This window comes from Callithrix jacchus, chromosome 13, assembly GCF_049354715.1.
Source record: "Callithrix jacchus isolate 240 chromosome 13, calJac240_pri, whole genome shotgun sequence".
NCBI classification, from domain to species: domain Eukaryota; kingdom Metazoa; phylum Chordata; class Mammalia; order Primates; family Cebidae; genus Callithrix; species Callithrix jacchus.
In genome coordinates, this window is record NC_133514.1 from 75,145,792 (window position 1) to 75,165,109 (window position 19,318).

Genomic DNA, 19,318 nt, shown 5'->3' on the forward strand with positions numbered 1-19,318 from the left:
AACAAAATGAGATCCTGTTTCAAAAACAAAATGAAACAAAACAAAAAACTTCTTTGCTTAAAATTCCAGGTTTTCTGTATTTATCTTCTTCACTAGACTCGAATCAGCTCCTTGATGGTAGGGATCAAGGTAATTGGCATCTCTGTACCTCTGACTCTTTGCATCAAGTCTACTGAAACCATGGCAGGTGCTTGAATAAATGAGGAGCAGAACTGGTCCCAACTTATCATTCCAAGCTCATCCCACACCACTTCCCCAACTTGCCCTACCTCCAGTTACAGTGAGCTTTTTCTATTGCCCTCAGTAGGCCTTTTTCTTTTAGGATTTACTGCCTTTTCCTTCATTGATTCTTCTGCTGTAATGGTCCTCCCTGCTGGCCTGGCTGGCTCATTCTTCAAGACCCACTTCAGTTACCAGCAACTATGCTGAAGCCTTTCCGAACCCCTGGGCAAAATTAGTAATTCCCTTTACAAGTCTTGAACAGTTGCCTGTTCACATCTTGAATATGGCACTTTGTATACTATTGAAAGCATCTGCTGCCAGGCACCATGGCTCATGCCTGTAATCCCAGTACTTTGGGAGGCCAAGGCAGGTGGATCATGAGGTCAGAATATTGAGACCATCCTGGCCAACATGGTGAAACCCCATCTCTACTAAAAATGAAAAAAATTAGCTGGGTACAGTGGAACACAGCTGTAGTCCCAGCTGCTGAGGTAGGAGAATTGCTTGAACCCGGGGGCTGGAGGTTGCAGTGAGCCGAGATTGCGCCATTGCACTCCAGCCTGGGCTACAGAGCAAGACTCCGTCTCAAAAAAAAAGAGTTACAAAGCGTTGTTTATATTAGCCATCATGGAAGTGCAAATTAAAACCATGGTGAAATACCACTGCACATTTATCAAAATGGCTAACATAAAAAAATTTGGACAACACCAAATATTGGGGAAAATAAGGAAAAACTAAATAATTTATACATTGCTGGTGAGAATGTAAAATAGTACAGCCACTCTGGAAAACAGTTTGGCAGTTTTTTACAAAGTTAAACGTATACTTACCATATAACCAAGCAAACTCCTGAAAATTTATCCTAGAGAAATGAAAATTATGTTTACACAGACATTTATACACAAATATTTATTGCAGCTTTATCTGTAGCAACCAAAAACTGGAAACAACCTAAATGCCCTTTAAAAACTAGATGGATAAGCAGATGGTGGGACATCCATACCATGAAATATTACTCAGTGATAAGGAGGGAACTATTGATATACCCAGCAACTCAGATGGATCTCAAAGTCATGCTCAATGGAAAAAGCCAATCTTAAAGGTTAAATATTATATAATTCTATTTATATAAGCTTCTTGAAATAGTCAAATAATAATATGGGGAATGGATCAGAAGTTAGGGAGAGAGAAGGAAATAAAGGATAGCAATACACTGGCTTCTTTTGTAGTGACAGATTGGGTTAGTATCTTTTTTTTTTAATTCATCTTCTAGGTCCGTTGTTTTTTTTTGTTTGTTTGTTTGTTTGAGACAAGAGTGTTAATCTGTCATCCAGGCCAGAGTGCAGTGGCATGATCTTGGCTCACTTCAACCTCTGCCTCCCAACTTCAGGAGTAGCTGAGACTACAGGCATGCACCACCATGCCCAGCTAATTTTTTTTTTTTTTGTCTTTTTAGTAGAGATAGATTTCGTCATGTTGGCCAGGCTAGTCACCAGCTCCTGACCTCAAGTGATCCTCCTCCCAAAGTGCTGGGATGACAGGCCTGAGCCTTCGCCCGGGGATTACTTTCCACGTGAGATTTGGGCAGGGACAAATTTCCAAAATATATATCACACACACACACACACACACAGAGAGAGAGAGAGAGAGAGAGAGAGAGAGAGAGAGAGAGAGAGAGAGAGAGAGAGAATATGAGTACAGGCAAAACCTGGTGAAATCTTTTTCTTTTTCTTTTCTTTTTTTTTTTTTGAGACAGAGCTGATGCCTCAGCCACCCAAGTAGCTGGGATTACAGGTGCCTGCCACCATACCTGGCTAAATTTTTTTGTCTTTTTAGTGGAGATGGGGCTTCGCCATGTTGGCCAGGCTGGTCACGAACTCCTGGCCTCAAGTGATCTGCCTCCGAAAGTGCTGGGATGACAGGCCTGAGCCACCATTTCAACCTGAGATTTGGGCAGGGACAAATTTTCAAACTATATCACACACACACACACACACACACACACAAATACAAGTACAGGAAAAACCTGGTAAAATCTTTTTTTAAAGCAATCTTCCTGTCTCAGCCTCCCAAGTATTTGGGATAACAGGTATGTGCCACCACATCCGACTAATTTTTGGATTTTTAGTAGAAATAGGGTTTCACCATGTTGGCTATGCTAGTCCTGAATTCCTGGCCTCAAGTAATCCACCTTCATTGGCCTCCCAAAGTGCTGGGATTACAGGCGCAAGCCACCACTCCTGGCTGATATTCATAACTGTTGACCTGGTAATTGCCATTTCTGGCCATTTCTCCTAAGGAACTAATCCCCTAAAAGGTAAACACTATAGTTATTCTCATTTGTGATAACAAAATATCCACATACAAAACAAGTGTTCCAAGAGGTAGGCAAACTAATTAAGTAAATTATAGTACATCTAGTAACCGTAATATTGTTTAAATAATAAATTGATGACTATGAAACAGTTATATTGTTATGTATGCATATGAAGAAATAAATGTAATTTTATTTGCTTAATGTTACTTTGATGTATATGTAATTTTATAACATAATACTGAGGTGTAGCTAATGGATTAATAAAGTTGAGAGTTTCTGAATGGTTACCTGTTGCTTTTAATTTTGGCACTGGTAACTATTTTAAATTCTTTATTGAACCCCTGGTCTTTTTTGTTTCCAGTTCTGTCCACTTTGCCGTTTAATACCTGATGAGAATCCAACCAGCTTCAGTGGCAGTTTAATAAGACATCTGCAAGTTAGTCACACTTTGTTTTATGACGATTTCATAGTAAGTATATTTTCTTATTTTTACATTATGTTTTTATGGTGTTTGTGTTGAGCTTACCTTTCTAATCCAAGTGAATAAAATTATGGAGGAAATAATGTGTGTATAGTTAGAGTGTTGCGTTTTAGCCTTAAGTAGGAAATCATGAAAATAGAATGTTTTGACCCAGCACAGTGGCTCACGCCTGTAATCCCAACGCTTTGGGACTTAAGGTCAAGAGTTTGAGACCAGCCTGGCCAATGTGGTGAAATCCTATCTCTACTAAAAATAAAAAAATTAGGCCAGTTTCAGTGGCTCACGCATGTAATCCCAGCACTTTGGGATCTGCCCGAGGTGAGCAGATCATGAGATCAAGAGATGGAGACCACCCTGGCTGACATGGTGAAACCCCATCTCTACTAAAAGTACAAAAAATCAGTTGGGCATAGTGGCACACACCTGTAGTCCCAGCTACTTGGAAGACTGAAGCAGGAGAATCCCTTGAACCAGGGATGCGGAGATTGTAGTGAGCCAAGATTGCACCACTGCAATTTAGCCTGGGTGACAGTGAGATTCCATCTCAAAAAAAAAAAAAAAAAAAAAGAGAATGTTTTCCCTGGATCCTAGATGAGGTTATTTTCATTGTAATTTTCTAAATCCGGAAAATCGCAATAGTTGTATAATAAAGTGTTAGACTTAGTTTTTTGTTTTTTGTTTTTTTTGAGACAGAGTCTCACTCTGTCGCTCAGGCTAGAGTGCAGTGGCACAATCTTGGCTCACTGTAACCTCCGCCTCCCAGGTTTATGCAATTCTCCTACCTCAGCCTCCCAAGCAGCTGGGATTATAGACATGCACTACCACATGGTGCATTTTTCTCTATTTTTATTAGGGAAGGAGTTTCACCATTTGGCCAGGCTAGTCTTGAACTCCTGACCTTGTGATCCACCCACCTCAGCCTCTCAAAGTGCTGGGATTACAGGCGTGAGCCACCGTGCCTGGCCAGACTTAGTTTTTAAATTAGTTTTTACTCTAGTCTATTCCTATACATAGTAATAATTATTATTAAATCGAGAGCTTATTAGCTGAGATGAAATTACATAAAAAATGAAATGCAATGTCAAGATAAAATTTGATAATGATTGGAAATCATCATTTAAGAATTTTCTCCATGTTTTCGATCTGCCTATTATTATTATCCAGATAGGATGCTGGGACCTCTGTTTCTAAACTAGTTTTTTTTTTTTCCCCCCTTGACAGAGTCTTGCTCTGTCATCAAGGCTGAAGTTCAGTGGCCTGATCTCTGCTCACGGCAACTTCTGCCTCCTGGGTTCAGCAATTCTCCTGCCTCAACCTCCCAAGTAGCAGGGTGCTACCCTTATAGGTTTGCGCCACTATGCCCAGCTAATTTTTTTTGTATTTTTGGTAGAGACAGGGTTTCACCATGTTGGCCAGGCTTGTCTTGAACTCCTGACTTTGTGATCTGCCATCCCCGACCTCTCAAAGTGCTGGGATTACAGGCTTGAGCCACCGTATGTGGACTCTAAACTAAGCAATAGCTCTGTCACCTGTGTGACCTTGTAGAAGGTATTTAACCTCTGAAACTCAGTTTGTCCATTGGTTAAGGGAGGAGATTAAAAGCACCTACTCCCAAAACTCTTTTGAGGATTAAATGAGCTAATGTATATAAAGTGATTTGCATAGTTCAGGAGCAGATGTTAGGCAAGTTGGAGATGGGATGGGAGTGGAATTGTTAGGACCACTTGAGGAACTGAACAAGGAACATGACAGAGACTTTAAATTCTCCACTCCATATTTCTAAGCATGTCTTTTGTGGCCTATACAGCACACCGGCCTCAACAGAACTTGGTTCTGGTCTTTGTGTTCTCTCTGGTAATACAAAGAGGTTTCTCTTTATCTTAGCTCTATGAGATGTTCTAAAAGCCAGGTGGATTTTATGCCTCTTCTGGCTAATCATCTTCAGCCTATTCTCAAGATCTTTCAGACAAAGCATGATCCAGAGCTAGTCAGGATGAAGCCACTTTGATAAGAATACTTTCTAGCCACTCACAGCTATATTCTTGGGTATGAAAGTGAGCCTGAAGTAGTGTTTTTTGTTTTTATTTTTTTGCTTACAGGGCTACTATATTCTAAGCCAAGTACTCTATGTACATATCACATTTCATTCCTTGCAGCAACTTCCGTGAAAAGTGAATACCGTATTGTTATCTTAATTTAACTGAAATATCTGAAGCTCAAAGGTTAACTAAATCACCTAAGAACAAGCCAATATCAAGACCAAACCTTGTGCTCTACTGGGCTTTATGGCTTTTCTTTGGATTTTTGTGGGGTTTTTTGTTTGTTTGTTTGTTTGTTTTTAGAATGTTGCAGAATGGACTTTGAATAGAGATTTCTCTTTTTCTTATTATGGGAGAGGAGAGGGATTACAGAGGATAGTATTCTTAATGGCTTTTGTTTTGCTTATAGAATGTGCTGACATAAGTTATGAATTCCACTTTGACACATAGAGAGGCAAGGAGAAAGTTTTGTTTTTAACGTTTTCTTCCAAAATAGCTATTCAGTAGTACTGCTGGCCTTGGTGAAGCCTGCGGGGATGCCTGAACATTGCTCCATTTTACAGGTTTGTGTGGAACATAACACTCCGACCAGGATTTGTAATGTTGACTAAATACTTCTATTACATCAGATAAAAACTTCAAATTTCCAATCAAGACGTTTTAGTATAACAGTGACTAGTTAATACATAGACAGCAAAGTGAAGTAGAAAATTCATTGGCCCCAAAGCAAAAGTCTTGGGTTCTATGACAGGCTTTGTGGAACCTCGGACAAGTCTCCTAAGTTTAGTTCCCTGCAAAATGAGGGTGTTGCCTTGACCTTCATCCTCCAGTTTCTGAAATACTATTGAATCTAAAACTTCTAATTATTTTTCTTTATTGTAGGATTTTAATATAATTGAGGAAGCTCTTATCCGAAGAGTCTTAGATCAGTCACTTCTTGAATATGTGAATCACTCAAACACCACATAATTTTATTAAAAGGAAGGGAAAAGGGACCACTGAATCGCACCATTTAAGACGCTGCTTGAAAAAATTGGAAGCTGTCAATGCTTGATGGGCAAAAATGAACAACACAGTTATATGTTTGTCCATGTTTATTGTTATAGTGCATTTTAAAACTGCTTTAATTTTGATGGCTTAAATCGGTTTTACGTTCTTGAGATTTTTACACATTTAACAACAAAAAATTGTCTGCATCAGTCATTATTATATGGAGAAGACACAGGGTAGGCAAGTAGGATCTTGGTTTGCAAATTAGATAACACTCAGTATCTAATGCTACATATTAATAACTCCCATCATGGTTAGGCACGGTAACTAATCTTTGTTCTATGTAAAAAAAAAAAAAGTGAAACAAAGTACAGACATTCAAAAAAATACGAACTCTGCTCTAATGCTCTTGTTCTGATCTCTAATAGAATAACATTAATAATCTTGTATGGGAGTTAGAAAGGAAAATTTTGGAAGTCAAGAAAGTCCATTTAGGCTGGGTGCTGTGGCTCATGCTTGTAATCCCAGTACTTTTAGAGGCCGAAGTGGGTGGATAATGAGGTCAGGAGTTTGTGACCAGACTGGCCAACACAGTGAAACTCCATCTCTACTAAAAATTAAAAAATTAGCTGGGCATGGTGTCAGGTACCTGTAATCCCACCTACTCGGGAGGCTGAGGCAAGAGAATCTCTTGAACCCAGAAGGCAGAGATTGCAGTGAGCCAAGATTGCACCACTGCACTCCAGCCTGGGTGACAGAGCTAGACTCTGTCTCAAAAAAAAAAAAAAAGAAAGAAAGAAAGCCCATTTAACCAAATTGTATTACATAATACTGTAACAAAATAAATTTTGTGTTAGAAAAGTATACTTAATTCTTTGATGTTTTATAACTATGAATACATAAGAATTTAGTGTTTTTCAAATATTTGTAGCTATTTAGAAATATCTCTGTAATATAGGCTATTTCTTAAAAGCCGTCAGATGATATTTACAGAAGTATTTGCATGCATACTTTATAGTATATAGGAAACCCTAAGGGCTTTGATTTCTTTTTTGATTGTAACATTTTAAAAAATTATAAAATAAGAGTACTGAAAACCAGACACAAAATTTATAGCTGAATGCATTATTGGAAGGAAATACGCTTTTAGGACTCAGCCACTCACTCCACATGTACTTTTTGTATCCAGTCACAATTACAACCCACAAAAGGAACCACTAGACTGACTTCAACAGTAATCACTTGTTGCATTTGATTATTGCTGTCACACCTAAATGCACCTCTATATTTTAGTATTATGAATTTAAATTTGTTATTAGATGTATCTTTTATTTTACCTCTCTTTTTAAATCTTTAAGTTCCTCCTTCTTTCCAGCTCTTTAAAATTTATCTGGGAAGAACCTGACTTTAGGACATAAAAGAGTTTCCCATAATCTGTATTTTGCTGATTTCACATTGAAGGCACCATTCAGCACATTCCCTTGTCCTCTGGATATTGGCAAATGGCTCAGATTCAGGCACATTGAATATGAGAAGACTCAGGTTCAGTCTTTTTGGCAAGACTGTAAGACATGGTGTGTTGTTTTTTTTTCTTTTTCTCTCTCTCTTTTTTTTTTTTTTTGAGACAGAGTCTCACTCTGTTGCCCAGGCTATAGTGCAGTGGTATGATCTCAACTCACTGCAACCTCTGCCTCCCCAGTTCAAGCAATTCTCCTGTCTCAGCCTCCCAGGTAGGTGGGACTACAGGTGCATCTACCATGCCCAGCTAATTTTTGTATTTTTAGTAGAGAGAAAGTTTCATCATATTGGTCAAGCTGGTCTTGAACTCCTGACCTCAGGTGATCCACCAGCCTCAGTCTCTCAAACTGCTGGGATTACAGGTGTGCGCCACTGCACCCAGCTATTTTTTATATTTTTAGTAGAGACAGGGTTTCACCGTGATAGCCAGGCTGGTCTCAAACTCTTGACCTCATGATCCGCCCACCTCAGCCTCCCAAAGTGCTGAGATTACAGGCGTGAGCCACCCTGCCCAACCTACAGAATTTTTATCTAATCGTTTTGTTACAACTATATCTCTATTCTTATTTACTAGGAGTCCTGGTTTTCAAGAACAGGAGGCATGATGGAATAAGAACCTCTCATAATTATTCATTTCTTTTATTTACCCTACACTTGCAACTGTCTCAGAATAACAATACAAATACAACCACAACCAATATGGTAATTGAAACAATTAAAAAGTTTTTTATTTGCTTTTTCCATTCTCCCCCAATTTTTTTTTTAGACAGATTCTTTCTCTTTTTGCCCAGGTTGGAGTTCAATGGCACAATCTCGGCTCACTGCAACGTCCATCTGCTGGGTTCAAGTGATTCTCCTGCCTCAGCCTCCCAAGTAGTTGGTGCATCCCACAGGCATGCACCAACATGCCCAGCTAATTTTTGTATTTTTAGTAGAGGCAGAGTTTCACCCTGTTGGCCAGGATGGCCTTGATCTCTTGACATTGTGATCTGCCCACCTCGGCCTCCCAAAGGGCTGGGATTACAGGTGTGAGCCACCGGCCCAGCCTGCCCCAGTTTTTATTTGATGGCTCTGACTGTTTCTCATATCTGACCCTTTAATTATGAATCCAGGACATAGATTAGTATCTCCATCTTGAAACGAAGCAAAGAAGCCATGAAAATGAATTATATCAATTCCTGAGGATAAAATGTTGTTTGACTAGAGTTTGCTTTTTAATTGTAATCATTTATAAACTTCTTTGTTCCTTTACATATAAGCATAGTCATAATCATGGTGTAATTTTCTGTAAGTTATCGTAACATTTTAAAGGTCTTGTTACAGTTTTTCCATCCAGTACAAATAATTGGGAAAATGTAAAGCTGAATGAAATGTAGTGGGCCTCATATCCTCCCTTTTAGATATGGGTTTTAAGTTTGCTTTTCACAGCTGCTAAAAAGTAACAACTGATTTTTAATTGCACAATCTCTCTTTCTTCAATTTAGATGGATTATACAATAAAGCAAAACCTGACTGGTTACAGTGGCTCACACCTATAATCCCAGCACTGTGGGGCGCTGAGGTGGGACAGTCACATGAGCCCAGGAGTTTAAGACTCTGGGCAGTATAGTAAAACTTCTCTTAAAAAAAAAAAAAGCTGGACATAATGCATACCTTTAGTCTCAGCTACTGGGGAGACTGAGATGGGAGGATCACTTGAGTCTAAGAGGTCAACGCTGCAGTGAGCTATGATCACACCACGGCACTCCAGCCTGGGCAACAGAGCAAGACTCTGTCTCCAAAAACATAAATAATTAAATATAAATAAAAATAAAGCAAAAGCTGTTAGGAAACAAGAGAAAAAGGAGAGGAATTTTTCGGAAATAATTATAAAAAGAAAAATTATTTTCAGACTATAAGTCTAGCCCCTAAGAAATGAAAACATAAGATTGGTGTTGACCGTGCAGACAAACCTTTGTTAATTCAGAGCAATACAAAAGACACCTTTAATCTATAAAAGTTGAAAAAATTTAAAAATTGCGTTTTGCATAAAGTTTTAAGGCATCTGTCACTAACTTCAATACCACAATTCTGACTCCTGTGCCTGGGTTCCTCTTATGATAATTTTGCCTCCTACAGGACAGATTAGGTGCTGGTCGCCTGGATTATTTTGTATTCTGAATTATTTTGAGTTCTAAAATGGCGAAGTACAAATACTCATTGTTTCACTGTGCCTTTGGCCTTTTATAAAAAGATATTTATAATTTGTTGCTGAAAACCAATATTTGAAGATGTTGGTTACCAACAGAAAAGTTTCACTCTCTTTATAGTCCCTCAGTATACAACTTTTTGGAGGCTTTATTAGAGAAAAACTGATTCACATGTTATTCTTCTAAAACTAAATTCTTGTTCGTTTGTTTGTTTGTTTTTTAAAGACGGGTTTCACCATGTTAGTCAGGCTGGTCTTGAACTCCCAACCTCAGGTGATCCACCCACCTTGGCCTCCAAAGTGCTTGGATTACAGGCCTGAGCCACCGCGCCCAGCCTAAAGCTAAATTTTTAAAATGTAAGTTGAAAGATTGAATTGATTGTAAGTCTACAGTAAAGATATGATTCCAGGTAGAGCTCCTTAGAGACACTGTCTTCAATGATGTTGCATTTCATTACTGTTACCGGGTGCCAAGTGTCTCTCATTTGGAAGTGAACTTACTCCAGTTATTGAATGTTTATTATATCATAATTTGTATTTTCACACATTGAAGGTATTTTATAAAGTCACTAAAAGATTCATTCTTTTATTATTCAACTACAAAAAATTAGTGTAATGATCAGAATTTTAAATGTACAATTATTTTCCTTCTGTAAGTATGTATTGCTATGAGAAATAAAAAAAATGGCAGGACCATTGTTTTTATTAAAATCCCTACTGTGTCTATTCTTAAACATTAACCTTGGTTATTTTTTTATGCAAACCTAATAATGCTTTTAAATTTTTCATCATTGAGCAATATCTATCACATGAATGAAGTATACATTCATTTAGGCAGTAATTTTCAGCTGGGGGTAATTTTGTCTTTCAGCCAACATTGGCAATGTCTAGACACATTTTGGGTTGTCCTAACAGGGCTCAGGTGTGCTAGTGGCTTGGGATCTAGATAGAGGTCAGGGATGCTGTTCAACATTCTACAGTGTGCAAGACAGCTCCTCACAACAAAGAATTATCCTGCCCAAAATGGCAAGAGTGCCAAGGCTTAGAAATTCTGATTTCGTCAATGTAATACTGAGCACTATGGAATTGTTATTTATTCTGCTGGCAAGAAGCTTCACTGAAATTTAAAAGGTAAGATGTAGATAGATTCTTCCCCCTGCTAAATCCATACTAAGTTTTGAATGGCTGTAGCTACCCTGCATATCCACATGTCACGAGCATATTAATTTTTGGATTTTTAACAAGAAGAGGTACAGGTGCCTCTTCATGGTCCATGATGCCAGCTGAGGTTGTCAGTACAATGAAACCAAACTGGCGAGATGGGAGCAGATTATGCTGCCATTTTTCTAGATCTTTGAGTTGCACATCAAATCTGGGGCTAATCACTCCACACTTGTTCAGCCTGTCTGTGGGGTTCACAATTTTGCCTGCTCTGTGATTATCAATAATTTCAAACTCTCCAATGTAACCATGCTTCATTATCACAGTTAGAAACGGGACGATGACTTTGGAGAACAGCCCAATAAGAACCTAGTGTTTGCCTCTCTTTTTGGCATTGTTGATGCTCTTGAGATCATCAGCCAGGACATTCATGCACACCATTGTGGTGACATGGAAAGATGGTCAAAAGAGGCTATTTTTTTTGAAATAGGGTCTTGTTCTGTCTTCCAGGCTGAGTGCAGTGGTATGATTACAGCTTACTGCAACCTTGACCTTTTGGGCCCAAGCCATCCTCCCACCTCACCCTCCTTAGTAGCTGGGATCACAGGCATGCACTACCATGCTGGACTAATTTTTTAAATTTTTGTAGGAATGGAGATCTCACTATGTTGCCCAGGCTGGTCTCTAACTCTTGGACTCCAGCCATTTTCTTGCTTTAGCTTCTCAAAGTGTTGGGATCACAGGTGTGAGCCAACACACCTGGACTCCATTATTATGAGAATAAATGCTAAAGGCCTTTCCATGCCCTTCAAAGTCCTTCACAACCTGGTCCCTGCCTACCTCTCCAAACTTCATCTCACTCCACTCTTTCCCTTGATCCTTACACTTGGGCCACTCTGATTGTTAGGTTTATTTACTTAAAATTTTTTTTTTATTAAGACTACAGGCGTGAACCAGGCGCGGTGGCTCACGCTTGTAGTCCCAGCACTTTGGGAGGCCGAGGTGGGTGGATCACGAGGTCAAAAGATCGAGACCATCCTGGTCAACAAGGTGAAACCCCTGGGCATGGTGGTGCACGCCTGTAGTCCCAGCTACTCAGGAGGCTGAGGCAGGAGAATTGCTTGAACCCAGGAGGCGGAGGTTGCTGTGAGCCGAGATCGAGCCATTGCACTCCAGCCTGGGTAACAAGAGCGAAACTCTGTCTCAAAAAAAAAAAATTTTTTTTATTTTTTAGGAAGACCTCACCTGAATTTTGTTAGGTTTATTAAACACATTAAATTTACAGTGGGTCCTGCATCTTGGCACTTTCTATTCCTTCTGATTGAAAAGGTCTTCCCTGGAAGTGTGACATGACTACCTTCTAAATCATTCAACTCTCATCTCAAATGCCATCTTCTCCTAAAGGAATTCCCTTGTAGTTCCAGCCAAAGTCACTACTCCACCAAATTTGCCTATAGTTCTATTGTAATTTCTTCATACCTGTACTAGAATGGGAGGTTATGTTATGCATTTATTTTCATTTTTATTGGTTATTTCCTCTCTCTAGAATATAAATTTTTGATTGCAAGTATTCACCACTAAATTCTCCAACATCTAAAACAATGGCACATGGCAGGTACTTGGTAAATATTTCAGCTAACTGTCTAATCTATCATGAGAGCTACTGATGATATACACACATATACATCATCAGTGTGTGATGATAACACACATATAAAACATCCATCATGAAGCAGGAGAATTGCTTAAGCCCAGGTGTTCAGGAGTTTGAGGCTATAGTGCACTATGATAGTGCATGTGAATAGCCACTGCATTCCAGCCTGGGTAACATAGTAAGCCCTCCCCACTTTTTTTTTGAGAAGGAGTCTCGCTCTGTCACCCAGGCTGTGTCACCAGTGCAGTGGTGCGATCTCAGCTCAATGCAACCTCTGCCTCTGCGTTCAAGTGATTCTCCTGCCTTAGCCTCCCAAGTAGCTAGGATTACAGGTACGTACCACCTCGACCAGCTAATTTTTGTATTTTAGCAGGGACAGTGTTTCACCATGTAGGCCAGGCTGGTCTGGAACTCCTGGCCTTAAGTGATCTGCTCATTTCAGCTTCCCAAAGTGCTGGGATTATAGGCATAAGCCACCTCGCCTGGCCACAAAACCCCATTTTTGAAAGAAGAAAAATATCCTAATATTACTCGTAATCAAATATATTAACTTGAACCCTATACTCAGGTACCACTTTTTCTCTCTTAGCATAATGTCTTACATTGTGTGACCTCTAATAATTCTTTTTTTTTGAGACAGTTTTGCTCATTGCCCAGGTTGGAGTACAATGGCACGATCTTGGCTCACCGCAACCTCTACTTTCTGTGTTCAAGCAATTCTCCTGCCTCAGCCTCCTGAGTAGCTGGGATTACAGACATCCGCCACCATGCCCAGCTAATATTTGTATTTTTAGTAGAGACAGGGTTTCACCATGTTGGCCAGGCTGGTCTCGAACTCCTGACTTTGTGATCTGCCTGCCTCGGCCTTTGCAAGTGCTGGGATTACAGGCTTGAGACACCCCGCCTGGCCAGTAATTTTTTGTTTTTTTGAGACATGGTTTCACCCGCTCAGCCAGGCTGGAGTGCAGTAGTGTGACATGGCAGCCTTGACTTTTCAGGTGCAAGCAATCCTCCCACCTCAGCCTCCCAAGTAGCTGGGACTCTAGGCACACACCACCACATCTAGATAATTTTTAAAAATTTTTTGTAGAGATGGGGTCCCACTATGTTGCCTAAACTGGTTGCAAACTATTGGGCTGAAGTGACCCTCCCACCTCAGCCTCCCAAAGTGCTGAAATTACAGGCATGAGCCACCGGGCCCAGCCTTCAGTAAATGTTTTTTGATTCAGCCTATTAGCAAAATTTCTCTGTTAATAATCCCCCATGAAAGGACAATGTGGTGAAATTGGCATATTGGGCTGGTGATAGTGGTATAACTTACCTATTTCTTTTTTTTTTTTTTTTTTAATTAGAGGTCAAAGGTCTCATTGTTGCCCAGGCTGGAGTGCAGTGGCTATTTACAGGCGTGATCCCACTACTGATCAGCATGGGAGTTTTGACCTGCTCCCTTTCCGACCTGGGTCGGTTCACCCTTCCTTAGGCAACCTAGTGGTCTCCCACTCCTGGGAAGTCACCACATTGATGCCAAACTTAGTGCGGACACCCAATCAGCATAGCACACTACAGCCCAGAACTCCTGGGCTCAAGCGATCCTCCCACCTCAGCCTCCCGAGTAGCTGGGACTAAAGGCACACTCCATAGTGCCCAACAACTTACAGATTTCAAAGTAAGTTGTTAGTGATATCTTACCTCTTGGTCCAGTAATTCTACATCTGGAAATATTTCCTAGCATTGTAATCTAAAATGGAATCTATATGTAGGATGAAATTTATTGCAACACCATTCATAATGACAAAAAAAGTAGGACGTAAGAAAGTCTAATAACTCCATGTTGCTGAGCCCCCCTCCCCCAAAAAAGGAAGTCTAATAACCGTTAAATAGTGGCACTTTTCATTGTCACTGTCATTAGGTGAATATCCTTCCTGTAAGAGATAGCTTAAAAATAAGAACAAAAGATCAGTGAATACATCATTCATAGCTGGGCATGGTGGCATGTGCCTGTAGTTCCAACTTCTTTCTTGGGAGGCTGATGCATGAGGATTGTATAAGCCCAGGAGTTCAAGGCCACAATGAGCTATGATCATGCCATTACACTCCAACCTGGGCAACAGAGTGAGACCACATCTCTAAAAAAAAGAAAAAATATATATTATTCAGTTTACTGTCAAGTCAGCTTGGGAAGAAATTTTTGTCTCTAAATTACTATATTTAAACTTTGCTTTAGTTAGTTTTAATTTTCAGAGAGCAATCCTTTTCACTATTTCTTTTCTTTTTTTTTTTTGAGACGGAGTTTCGTTCTTGTTACCCAGGGTGGAGTGCAACAGCGCGATGTCGGCTCACCCCAACCTCTGCCTCCTGGGTTCAAGCAATTCTCCTGCCTCAGCCTCCCGAGTAGCTGGGACTACAGGCGCGCACCACCATGCCCAACTAATTTTTGTATTTTTAGTAGAGATGGAGTTTCACCTTGTTGACCAGGATGGTCTCGATCTCTTGACCTTGTGATCCACCCACCTCGGCCTCCCAAAGTGCTGGGATTCTAGGCGTGAGCCGCGGCGCCCGGCCCTTTTTTTTTTTTTTGAGGTAGAGTCTCATTTTGTCTCCCAGGCTGGAGTGCACTGGCACAATCTCAGCTCGCTGCAACCTCCCTCTCCAGTTTCAAGCGATTCTCCTGCCTCAGTTTCCCGAGTAGCTGGGACTACAGACACACACCACCACAGCTGGCTTATTTTTGTATTTTTAGTAGAGACAGGGTTTCACCAAGTTGGCCAGGCTGGTCTCAAACTCCTGACCTCAGGTGAACCGTCCACCTCACACCTCAGCCACCTAAAGTGCTAGGATTATGAGTGTGAGCCACCATGCCTGGCCTATCCACTATGTTTTCATATACCTCTAAGGGTATTTTACTTTGTCCCCTTGAAACATTCTTAATAATGTATGCAAGAAGGTCAAAGTCTTATAAGAAAATCATACTGTCCTTTGACAGTGTTTCAAGGAAGTGTCCTTCAGAAATTTTGACTTTGAAGCATTCTAGTTTTAAAACTACCTTAAAGAAAGAAACAGTAACTTTCTAATTTAAAAAATAGGGCCAGGTGCAGTGGCTGGTGCCTATAATCCCAGCACTTTGGGAGTCAAGGCGGGTGGATCACCTGAGATCAGCAGTTCAAGACCAGCCTGACCAACATGGTGAAACCCCATCTGTACTGAAAATACAAAAATTAGCCGGGCATGGTGGCATGTGCCTGTAATCTCAGCTACTCAGGAGGCTGAGGCAGGAGAATCACTTAAACCCGGGAGGCGGAGATTGCGGTGAGCCAAGATCGCACCACTGCCCTCCAGCCTGGGTGACAGATGGAGACTCCATCTCAAAAAAAAAAAAGAAAAAAATAAACCTCAGTAAAGTGATCAAACTCAGAAATAGAAAGTAGAATGATAGTTGAAAGTAGAAAAGGGAGTTGATATTCAATGGGTATAGAGTTCAGTTCTGCAAGATAAAAAGTTTTAGAGATCTGTTGCCTAAAAAGGTGACTGTAGATAACACTACTGTCTTATACACTTAAGAAAGGTCAGAATGGTATATTTCATGTTTTGTCTTTTTTAAACACAATTTAAGGAAAAAACAACAAACGAAAAAATTTTAAGCAAATACCATGGTGTATATAGTTCTATGACATCCAGTTTGGGAAATTATAACTGTCAGTGAAATTAAGGAAAGAAGAAATGTCATCTTACTGGCAAAGCTCCTGGGGTTTCAAAAATAAAGTATTTAAATATAGAGACAACAACTCTACTCTGTGTTGCTATTTTTTTTCACCCACTGGTCTCTCTCCAGACTTTGGATGAAGCTTAAAGCACAGAGCATCGTTTGCTTGTTTCCCTCACCATTTGCAGTAGTTGTACCACCTCTTAGATATTTGTGAGTTAACAGTTAGAGTATCACCCCCACTTTAACTTAATTACTTTTTAAAAGGCGCTACCTCCACAAAAAGTCACATTCTAAGGTACTGAGGTTAGAACTTCGACATAGGAATTTGGGGAGAGAAAAGGATACAATTCAGCCTATAAAATCTATTATAATTTAAAATTTTTTATATTAAACATTCTCTATTCAAATTATTGTAGTGGTTTCTCTCACCTGATTATACCTAGATTGATAAATTAGATTGTGCTGATTTTTTCTGAGTACTTTCAATAAGGTACAACCAGAAATTTATATTCTTACATGATGATTTTTGTGGGTGTGAGTAGAAAAAAGAAGTTTGGAATTGAGAATGTGGAGGTCCAGATGAAGAAAGTAATCATTTGATGGACTGAGGTACAGAAGTCAAGTTCTTTGATTCACTTCCACTTCTGTATGTAAGTTTAACATGCTTACTGGGAAAGTTTGAGATCCTGGCAACTGGAGTGGGAAGGAATGAATGGAATGGAGAGTTTGGGGAATCTTGGCTCCCTGAGCTACATTAGAGAACCTCACATTGGCTTCCCTCCTGGCAAATCAAATAGGATGTCACTACCAGTACAAAATACATTGGACTGCTATATATATTTACATATATATATACACACACACATATACATGCACACACATCAAATATATTATATTTGTATTTATATGTCTATTTAAATATAAATAGAGTTTATTTGGGCCAAGTTTGAGGTCTGCAACCTGGGAGCAAAGATTCAGGATGCCATGAATTCAGATCACCAGGCAATATTTTAGGGAATAGAGAAGACCTCTCTGCCAGCCCAGCCAGTCTTCAGGCTGTTCCTGATATAAAGTTTGTCAAACAGAGCGTACTGGGATATATATTGCCCCAGAGTTGCTGATAACAAACGGAAACTCTATGGGTGTAGGCCAGCCTTGGCTCTTCAATTTAGCAGCCCTGCTGACCTGACATTTTTGGTGTTTGATATTAGGAATTTCCCCTAAAATAAAACTAATGGACAGGTGACAAAGTTTTTATTAGAATTATAGCACCAGAAAAACATAATCTGTATAACAGGCCTGTGATGCATTAAAACCAATGTTCCAGTTCCTAGGAGACCCTCAAGTCCTCAGGGCATTTGTGGACTCCAATACCTTTAACAAAAAGTGAATTGCAAGTGAGATATACCCAATGTCTTTCCCCAAACAGGGTAGTCTCCTCTAATGTCCTTTTATATGCACCCTTGACAATAGAAATGATCTCAGAAGGCAATAACAGAGCAACTAAATTTACTAACAATAGATCTCTCACTATTGCAAAGTTAACCAAATCATGCTCATGAGATGCTATGGTTCTCCGCTTTGCTTTATTAATTCTGTCCAGCAACAGATGGTATATGTCCTGTGGTTTCTTCCCCTTTTTCCATGTTCTAAATGGAAGTTTATTGTAGTTTTATTTGCTCTCCATTGTGATACCTAACAGGTGGTTGATAGGAATTACAGTTCTTGTTTGGTCTAAGGTTGCAGTATCATGAGATCTCAAAATTGGACCAGATTAAGACCAAGTAAAGGGAAAAGTAAATTATTTGGAGATACTGAACTGGAAAAATAGTGGTCTCATGACATTGTGACATTGCTGCTGGAAAGGACTTTGGATTGCCTCTTTTTGAGAAAATAACTGCCTATGTATTGAGGGGCAAGGCTGGAATAATTGAACTTCATGTACAGAAAGAAGGGCTTATACATGTGCCGGATGGTTCTTCTGTTTCCCTAAAATGTAAGCTTTGCTTGCTTTTTAAAACTGGTGTCAGGCTTTTGCCTCCAGTGTGATACTGGAATTAATCTTGTTATAGTTACCTCTGTCCTGGCAAGGAAGACAGGGCAGAACAATGCCCAGAGGATGTTAATGAATGTGGAGTAGGCCAGGTGCCTACACCACAATGTGGGTCAAGATGGCCAGTGGGAGGCCTATGTTAATTCTAGCTAAATAATTATAAGCTTGATTGGCTCACAGTGCACTGAAGTTTATACACCGAAATAAACGATATTATTGGTGCAGTTAATTAGAAATCAAGCAGCAACAGGAGGCCTAAGGTAAAGACCATCCGAGAGCACAGTAACACCGGGCAACACCTCGGGGTGGTTGCAGAGCAGGGAATACTCCTCTGGTCCCACAAATGCCTTCTCAACATGGAGTCTGCATGAGGGCCTTGTAAAGAAAGCTTATGCAAAGATCTCTGAGAAAGGAGGCCACCTCTGCTCACAAGATCTGGGAGAGTCTTTGCAGATGCGAGCTGGCAAGGAGGAGAAAAGCCTTGCAAGGCAAAGATCACTGAGCGCCTCAGGCTCTGCCTAGGTTCTCAGAATATGGAGTGATTTAATTGCTCTATATCCTCAGGAGATAAAAGCCCCTTGATGCATTGGGAGTGGTCAGACGAGGTGGCTCCTCATCCCCTATACTTCTGATGCAGCCGCACCCTAATAATCGGTGATAAACTCAGAGTACTAGTTTAGCTTGTCTTAGAAGGATCTCAAGTGCTCTCCACCAGGCTATCTTACCTACACCTTCACCCTCCCCTTCCACGCCCATAAAATCAATGAGATTGTGCACGGTAATAAAAGTGTTTGGAGCCCAGAGCTCTGGGCCAACGTGTTTTCCACGCTTGCGTTGGTCCCCTGGACCCACGCTGTAACTTCTACTCTTGTGTCTCTGTCTTTATTTCCCTTTCCCAATCCCTCATCATCACCAGGACTAAGGGCACCCATGACAGGGTTGGGCTAGTTCCTAACAGTGGCTCATGCCTATAATCCCAGCACTTTGGGAGG

General features: G+C 40.2%; 1 protein-coding gene across 2 annotated transcripts in view; it reads left to right on the top strand.

Annotated features, from left to right (window-relative positions):
- The window catches only part of RNF125 (ring finger protein 125), a 53,865-nt gene extending 43,399 nt beyond the window's left edge, over positions 1-10,466 (top strand). Inside the window, exons 5-6 of one of the 2 annotated variants that reach the window (XM_002757155.6) lie at positions 2,901-3,008; positions 5,942-10,466. In XM_002757155.6, the coding sequence (XP_002757201.1) occupies positions 2,901-3,008; positions 5,942-6,028 (195 nt within the window). In that variant the 3' untranslated portion in view covers positions 6,029-10,466. The remainder of the gene's footprint in view (positions 1-2,900; positions 3,009-5,941) is intronic. The other variant, XM_035270815.3, reaches the window with a different exon arrangement.
- The last annotated feature ends 8,852 nt before the right edge of the window (positions 10,467-19,318 follow it).